This window comes from Emydura macquarii, unplaced genomic scaffold (assembly GCF_026122565.2).
Source record: "Emydura macquarii macquarii isolate MOO-44397 ecotype Brisbane River unplaced genomic scaffold, CSIRO-AGI_Emac_v2 contig_3603, whole genome shotgun sequence".
Lineage (NCBI taxonomy): Eukaryota > Metazoa > Chordata > Testudines > Chelidae > Emydura > Emydura macquarii.
Window position 1 is genome coordinate 6,832,808 of NW_027133740.1, and position 8,992 is coordinate 6,841,799.

General features: G+C 42.8%; 1 protein-coding gene across 1 annotated transcript; it reads left to right on the forward strand.

Annotated features, from left to right (window-relative positions):
- The first annotated feature begins 1,848 nt into the window (after window positions 1–1,848).
- On the forward strand, window positions 1,849–6,080 carry GHSR (growth hormone secretagogue receptor). Its single transcript, XM_067536531.1, has 2 exons — window positions 1,849–2,620; window positions 5,776–6,080. The coding sequence occupies exons 1-2, from the start codon at window positions 1,849–1,851 to the stop codon at window positions 6,078–6,080; spliced, it is 1,077 nt and encodes a 358-aa protein (XP_067392632.1).
- Window positions 6,081–8,992: the final 2,912 nt, after the last annotated feature.

Below are 8,992 nucleotides of genomic sequence, written 5' to 3' on the forward strand. Positions count from 1 at the left end.
TCTACACTTCCTCTGCCATGGACAATTGACCATTACACTCATATTCAGCTCTTGTTTTGACATAAAAAACACCCCTCTCTCTCATGCACACACACACACAACTTATCCTTTGCCACCTGGACACAAACACATGTGTCTGGTCGCTCACATACTCCCCTCTTCACTCACACCCTGGCATGCACACACACACACTCTGACACCCAAGCACACACATCCTCCTCTCCTCTGACACTGACACATACACCTCTCTCCTCTGACACCAATACACACATAGTACACCTCCCTCTACTGACACACACACAATGCACCCCCTATAGGGAGTCACACACAATACAGCCCCCTCCTCTGCCACCAACACACACACACACAATACACTCCCAATAGAGAAACACACACAATATACTCCTCTCCTCTGACACTGACACACACACACAGTACACCCCCCTCTACTGACACACACACAATACAGCCCTCTCCTCTGACACTGACACCCATACAGTACCCCCTCCTCTGACACCAACACACACACACACACACACCCCCAATAGAGAAACACACACAATATACGCCTCTCCACTGACACCAACACACACACACACACACCCCCCTCTACTGACACACACACAATACAGCCCTCTGACACTGAGACACACACAGGACACCCCCTCCTCTGACGCCAACACACACACACAGGACACCCCCTCCTCTGACACCAACACACACACACACACACACAGAAACACACACAATATACTCCCTCCTCTGACACTGACACACACACACAGTACACCCCCTCTACTGACACACACACACACACAGCCCTCTCCTCTGACACTGACACCCATACAGTACGCCCCCTCCTCTGCCACCAACACACACACACACACACACACCCCAATAGAGAAACACACACAATATACTCCTCTCCTCTGACACTGACACACACACACAGTACGCCCCCCTCCTCTGACACCAACACACACACACACACACACACACAGCCTCTCCACTGACACCAACACATACACACAGTACACCCCCCTCTACTGACACACACACAATACAGCCCTCTCCTCTGACACTGAGACACACACAGGACACCCCCTCCTCTGACGCCAACACACACACACAGGACACCCCCTCCTCTGACACCAACACACACACACACACAGGACACCCGTCTCCGCTGACGCGGCCACGCACCCCGGCCCCGGCACACACACGCAGTGCAGCCCTCTCCTCCGCCACGGACACACCCGTTGGTGCCACGCTCACACCCCTCCTCTCCTCGCACCAGCCCCGGCACACCTGGCGCTGCCGGCACCGCCGCAGCTCGCGGCGCCCCCCCGCCCGCGGGGCAGCGAGCGGCGCGGGGCTCGCCGGCTCCGGCTGTCCCCACCTGCGGGCGCGGCAGCGGCGGCCCCGCGGCGGATGGCTGGGCCGGCGGGGATGGAGCTCGGCGGGAAGGTGAGCCCGGCAGGCAGCTGCAGGTGCCGCAGAGAACGGGACGGGGGATAACGCTGCTGCCGCTTAGGGGGGCAGCCGCCGAGGGGCGTCGGGCACCTGCAAGGCCGGGGAGGGGCTCGCACCCGGGGCAGGGGCCAAGCGCGCTGAAGCCAAGGGGGAGCGGTGGCTGGTGGTGCCGGCCCGGTTTGGAGGGCTCTGGGCTCCCCCCGCCCCCCTGCCAGCCCGGGCTCCCTCGTCTCACCCTGTGCCGCCCGCCTCCGCTTCCTTCCAGCGCCGCGGGGCCGCCAGCCCGCCCGGCAGCCGCCCCTGCCCCGGTGGCGCTGAGCCGCTGGGCTGCACCCCGCGCCGCAGCACGCGCCGGCCCCGGGCCCCGGCGGCAGGATGTGGAACCAGAGCGGCTGGCCGAACTCCAGCGCGCGTGCCGCGGGCGAGCAGAAGGAGCCCTGGCCCGAGTCCCCCGCGCACCTGTTCCCTGCCCCCGTGCTGACGGGCATCACGGTCACCTGCATCCTCCTCTTCGTCGTGGGGATTCTAGGCAACCTCATGACCATGCTGGTGGTGTCCAGGTTCCGAGACATGCGGACCACGACCAACCTCTACCTGTCCAGCATGGCTTTCTCGGACCTGCTGATCTTTCTCTGCATGCCCCTGGATCTCTTCCGGCTCTGGCAGTACAGACCCTGGAACTTCGGAGACCTCCTCTGCAAGCTCTTTCAGTTCGTCAGCGAAAGTTGCACTTACTCCACCATCCTCAACATCACAGCCCTGAGCGTGGAGAGGTACTTCGCCGTCTGCTTCCCTCTCAAAGCGAAAGTAGTGATCACCAAAGGGAAAGTCAAGCTGGTCATCCTGGTCCTCTGGGCTGTGTCCTTTGTAAGCGCTGGACCCATTTTTGTCTTGGTAGGGGTCGAGCACGAGAATGGAACGAACCCTTTGGACACCAACGAATGCAGAGCTACAGAGTATGCGATCAAATCAGGGCTGCTCACCATCATGGTCTGGACCTCCAGCGTCTTCTTTTTCCTGCCTGTGTTTTGCCTGACTGTTCTTTACAGCCTTATTGGGAGGAAAATCTGGAGGAGGAAGAGAAAGAACATGGGACCAAATACCTCTATCAGGGACAAGAACAACAAACAAACTGTGAAAATGTTAGGTAGGATTTTATATTAATTCCATGTTACTGTGGGGGTATTTGTGTGTCAGAGAGAGATAAAAGGACATTGATGATACTTTAAAATGGTCACTAAAAGTGAAGTATTTATTGACAATTTTTAGTATATATAAAGTTTATAGCAGCAATATAACAACATTTCACTCTCTGAGGCGTATACCTGTTTCTAATGCAAAACACTTGGGCAGATATTAATATAACACTCTCTAATATTGAAAAGAATAATTGATAATGAAAATATGAATATGACAATCACTACTGTACTGAATATTCCTGAACCCCTTTGTAAATAAGTTACAGGTACCAAATGCCAGTTTGAGAAGGATTTCTATTTAGTCACAAAACTAAACCCTTTTAAAAAGCATGACATTTAGCTTCAGAGGATCTAAGTGGAATGGATGTATGTATGTACAGAATGATGGAAATGTCAATTTCTTTGAGCCAGTTGAATAAAACTAACACATATAGTTAATTCATGTAATGAAAACTAAAGTGCATTTTCTATTTTAGCAACAAGATCAGTTTACACTTAAGTAATATTCTCTCTCTTTTGGGGTCTGTGATTCTGCTCCCATTGAAGTCAATGGCAAAACTCCCATTGACTTGGGGGGAACCAAGACCAAATCATTAGATTGGATCATTTTTAACTTAGTATGTTTAAATATTTTCAGTAAGATTATAACTAACAACTATTATTTGCTTATAAAAATATTAACCTAAATACTAACCTTAATATTAACCTTAGTAACCTTAACTTTAACATACTAATGGGTAACTTTTACTCACATGAGTAAGGTTTTGTAAGAGACAACCTCACTTTCCTAAATTCAACAAAGTTGGAGTTATGGGCCAAAGAGCTACACAGCATGGCTGCAGTAGGCCCCATGTGTCTAAATTATAAACTGTCTCTGACTGTTTTATTCATGTTTTTATTATTACTATGCAACAACCGCATGTGTTTAAGCTGTGAGATCCTTTGTGTCCTTTCAATTACGTTTTAGAATTGATAGAATACGTCAGAGGGTAAGCATTACCTTGGAAGAAACTACTACTTACATTTCTGTTTCTAAATCTAAATTTTCAGAATTGTGAATTTTTGGTTATTACAGGGAGAAAATCTTCCACTACATCATTTCCATATTTATATTTCTAAAAGTTTAAATATACCAATTTCCAATTCTAAAATACTTTGCTTACCTCAATCCTAAAGCACTACCACAAAAAAACATTAACAATATTTCACGCACCTTTCTTCACACAACATCAGAGAATGGACTAGAATCTTTTATTGGACCAACTTCTGTTAGCGAGTGAGGCAGGCTTTTGGACCACACAGAGCTCTTCTTCAGGCTTGAAACCTCTCTCTTTCATCAACAAAAGTTGGTCCAATTAAAGATATAACCTCACCCACCTTGTCTTGCTAATATTCTGGGACTGACAGAAGTTACAACTACACTGCATGTGGCTATAACAGAAAGACAACATTCTCTAAGTGATGGAAAGCCAATGAAGGATATAATGAAGGCACTTACTAGGTGCTCAATAATGCAAGGTGCACAATGCCCTCAACTGCCATTGATTTTAATTTTCTATTTAGAATTTCACATGGACAAATTTAAATCCTTACCAGTCCTGGAACAACAAATAAAAGAAAAGCAAATGCCAACAATTCAAAATTATCAAAGGGAAAGTTAGGCTTCTAGATCTGTATTCAAGCACCTCAAAAAGTTGCCTGCTTTTCAGAAGTGCCTAGCATCCACTGATCCCTGTAAAATCAATAGGACGCAGCATCTCTGAAGCTCACGCCATTTGTTTAGAGACAAAATATGGATCAGCATACCTAAATTTAGGAACCCACTTTTGAAAATGTTGGCCTGGGTTTATAATAGTAACAGATTCCTTAGCACCTGCTCTGAAATATCTGAATTTCTTATAAATTAAGCCACAGAGAGGGAAATATTACTGTCCCCATTTGTAAAATGGGGACACCAAGGCAGAAGTTGGTTAAGTGGTTTTCCCAAGATCAAGCAGCTATCAGCAGAGTCGGGAAACTATGATTTCTCTCTGTATGTTCATTTAAACAAAGGAATCCTCTTCTGAATGTTTTGTGAAAAGCTGCTGATAGTTATCCCCTTTCCATTGCTTTTCAGTCGCGCTCTATAAATATTATTGCAGCCATGGCATAACACATGGAGTAAAATCCTGGCCCCATTGAAATCAGTGGCAAAACTCCCATTGAATTGAGTGGGGCCGAAGATCTTATCTAGACAGGATAATTATCAAATAAGTTAACTACCTCATGAAAAAGGCTATTAAAAATCCTATCCTGAAATTCTTGTCTTTTTTGTGTATGAATAGTGCTACTCAAAACAATTTTAAAAGTACAGTTGAACCAATACTGTGTTATGAACCAGTAGAAAATATTCCCCACTTTCTAGGAAGTATAGAAAGCAAAATGGGCAAGAGTTCAAGCTTGAGATACACAGTTTTCAGATACATGTTTTTTTAGCTTTGTTCTTCTTAGGGTAACACACCTGGGAGAAATATACAAGCCAGACAGTTCATAGGATGGATTGTGCTTGCCTTGGTAGCTTGTTTTATTGTCTCTCACCATCTTGCAGATAAATCTTCTGCAGCTCCAGAGTCATTTTCCCTTACTTTGAGTCTTTTACCCAGATTCAATCTAGCTCCCTGTCCTTGTACTTTTCATGATAAATTGCAGTTCTAACATCATCAGATATATGTAATTATGAGCTTTGTTAAACACTGTGTATGTTACTCTTATTTAGTCTAAATGTCATTATTTTCATCACTATATTTCATCCTGCAATCCTGTTTTAACAAAAACCCAAAGTGACATAGTTGAGAACTATTCTACACTAAACTCAGTCATGATTTATGTATTAAAATATAACTCTATATTATTATTATTATTGATATATATAATCTACTATTGTTAATATAGATATTCATTTAGTTAAAGCAAGTACCAAAAAATCAAAATAAATTATGATTAGCTTTTTACTTTATGCAAATTACACTCTTGAACTTTCACTAGTATTAAAGAAGTACAGTACAAGTACATTTAATTTTAAATAATTTATTATTTTAATATCCTTCTGCTGTTTCCATTTCAGCTGTGGTGGTGTTCGCTTTCATACTCTGCTGGTTGCCTTTTCACGTGGGACGATATTTGTTTTCCAAATCCTTTGAAGCTGGATCCTTGGAGATAGCTGTGATCAGCCAGTACTGCAATTTGGTATCCTTCGTCCTCTTCTACCTTAGTGCTGCCATCAACCCTATCCTGTACAACATTATGTCTAAAAAGTATCGAGTCGCTGCTTGCAGGTTGTTTGGACTCAAAGCACAGCGGAAGAAAAGCTTGTCTGTTACAAAGCAAGAACATTCTCGTGCTTGGACAGAATCTAGTGTGATTACATGACTTGTATCAAGTGCTAAAGCATCACTTACCAATATTACATAGAAAGCCATAACAGAAGAGAAAGATATTCAAAGCAAAATATAAAGCAGTATTTCTGTTCATTATTTGGTATTGCTGAAAGATATAATGTAGACAGTTAAAGGTAAGAAAACTGAGTTGAGCACTGAGAATGTAACATGCTTACAGAATTCAGCAATGCTCTAGTATTATTTTCCTGCAGGTTTTGGTGCCTATGATTTTATATGAAGACATTGGCAAGGGAGTTGGGCTTTATCATTAGAAAGCAGGATGCCACCCTGTCCACCTTACTTATGTGACTTCATTAGGAGCTAAAGTAAGCAGGATTTGTCCCATGATAATCTTAACTTGACAATGTACTCGGGATAGAAGTTCAATCCATGCCATTGAGAGTTTTGCCTAAGTAAAGCTCAGGCCCTAGAAGAAGTTTAATTCAGTTGCCTTCTGAGGGTAAACATTGAGTTTGATGTGCTGTGCCAAAATCATGAGCAAAAGCGTTCAAGGGGAAATGATTTATGAAAGAGAAAGGAATAAAAGTGGAAGAGTTTCAAATACACTAAAAATCAGTAGCCTTCATATCATGTTAGAACAGAAGGGAAATAAAAACAAAACCTTAGGTAAAACTGCCTTACGAAGCAATTAGAGCTGTACAGAAATATTTTTTTAATGTATCAGTGTGGCAAGGACAATATTGGCTTCAGAATCACAAGGACGTAGTAATGAACGCTATTGAATGCAACCCCCACCAAAGTGATCTTTTTCAGAAGAAATATTCCTTAGTATGGTATATTTTTCCACTAAAAACATTAAATTGCTATTGAAAAAATACGTATATCATCCACACAGGTTTTTTTTTGGGGGGGGGGGCTTGATTCTAAGCATCTTGATGTATTTGAACTTGCAAGCTTTATGGGTTTAATATAACAATGTAACAAATCTGTGGCTAGCTAGGAACTGTCCATTTGTCACTGTGCGGCACACAACGGTCAGGCAGAACTTGGTTACAGGGAAGGTAATTAATGATTGGACTGAACAATTTCCTAAGGGTCACTGTGGACTTTCCATCACTGGCAATATTTAAATCAAGACTGGATGTTTATCTAAAAAATATGTTTTAGGACTTATTTGGGGGAAGTTCTATAGCCTGAGTTATATACAGGAGCCCAGTCCAAATAATCACAATGGTTCCTTTGGTGAATCTATGAAACTCCTGCCCCAAAAGCACAGCTCCCTTTCATCTAAAGAATATCAGGTTGCTGTTACCAGTATAGTGCCTGTGACACACAGTTGAGCAGTTCTGATACCATCCAGTAGAGGGCATGGGCACACTTACAGTTATGCTAGGTCATTATAATATTAAATCCACCAGGACTCTCTTGAATCAGTCTGACTTTATGGGAACATTTTTAACGCAATGTGACCTGGGACTTCATAGTAAAATCTTCTTTAAAACACATAGACACAGAGTTGCTGATCTTTAAAACCCTTGAATTCCATTGATTTTTGTAACTCAGGTCTCTTTTTCAAGTACTGTCCGGCTTTTATGCTGTATGTATGTCTTGTACTGCCTCTGCCATTATGTAGGCTTATACTCTCTAATAGCATTCATGTGGAATCGTAGATTTAGACTTATTTTATTTCTTGTGTTTATTACTGGTTGGCCCAAAGCTTGCTCCACTTAATGAACTATCTGTTTTGTCCAAAATTCCATTAAGGATAACGGACCATATTCTACTCCTTTACACCTTGAGTTAATGGAACTGCTTGGGTGTAACTAAGAGCAGAATTTGGTCTATTTCTGTATATATTGTATGTTTTGCACATAGGTTGTTTTGTTGGGGCTGTGCTATCTGAAGAGCATTAAAGTTGAAACTGCTTCTTTTAGGATGTGACACCTGAGTCCATTTTGTGGCCTGAGCCAGCACTTGCTGAAGCCAGTGAGCATCCGTAATGTGTAGGGATTGGGTGCAAATGTATCGATGGAGGGATGAAAGCAGCTTGGGGTTTATAACCATCAAAGATGCAAAGGGTTAACAAATTAAAAACTCAAGGGTAAGGCAAGCCTCTGACAGTTTGACCGGTATGCTTTGTTAGTATGAGACTGTAGCAGGTAATTCACAGACTAGACTATAGAATTGGCTCTAAGGTGGTCACTAGCAGCATCTCTGCTTGGTTGATTCTTTTCATTTTTCTGTTGAGACACAAACAGGGTTCTGGTTAGAACCATCATACTACTCAGGGAAATGAGAAACTTGGGCATCTTGAAACAACTGTAGAGGTATTATCAGCTCACAAACTATGTTATGCTGTATATGAATGGAACATACCTGTAAATGTTTCTAAATTTAACTGTCTGACAGTATTATGTGTGGCCATAAAATGTGATAAATCTATGAAAAACTTTCCAATATTATTGTTTACACTATTGGGGGAGGGCTGGGATTTGGAAACATTTCTAATGTGCTGCTTTTGTTCCCAAGGTAAAATATAACTATTGCTCAGATTCATTACTTAGCATAAATAACTTCTTGCAAGTAAAGTTTGAGCCTGAGTCACATTACACTAAAACCACTTTACACTGCCAGAGTGTGGTAAAGTGGCCTTAGTGTAAATAAGAATAAAGCCTGGTCTACACATAATTTTTATCCCAGAATAACTATTTCAGTTAGGATGTGATTTTTTTTTAGTGAAATCGTTATATTAGTAAAACCTGTAGTGTGGTCAGAGTTATACTGGTATCATAAAGGTTCCTCTTACTGGGTCTAGCTATTTCCATTCCTTTACAGAAATAGCTCTAGCAATATAAAGCATATATATACCAATATCATTGAATCCACACTGGGAGGGGAGAGAGTTGTACTGCTTCAACTGTACCAGTATAGTTAAACTTTTGT

Excerpts from the sequence above, each read along its gene's own strand:
- GHSR (XM_067536531.1), top strand. The coding sequence starts at position 1,849 with ATGTGGAACCAGAGCGGCTGGCCGAACTCCAGCGCGCGTGCCGCGGGC. Across the intron at positions 2,621-5,775 it reads ACAAACTGTGAAAATGTTAG|CTGTGGTGGTGTTCGCTTTC; the intron begins GTAGGATTTTAT and ends TTTCCATTTCAG.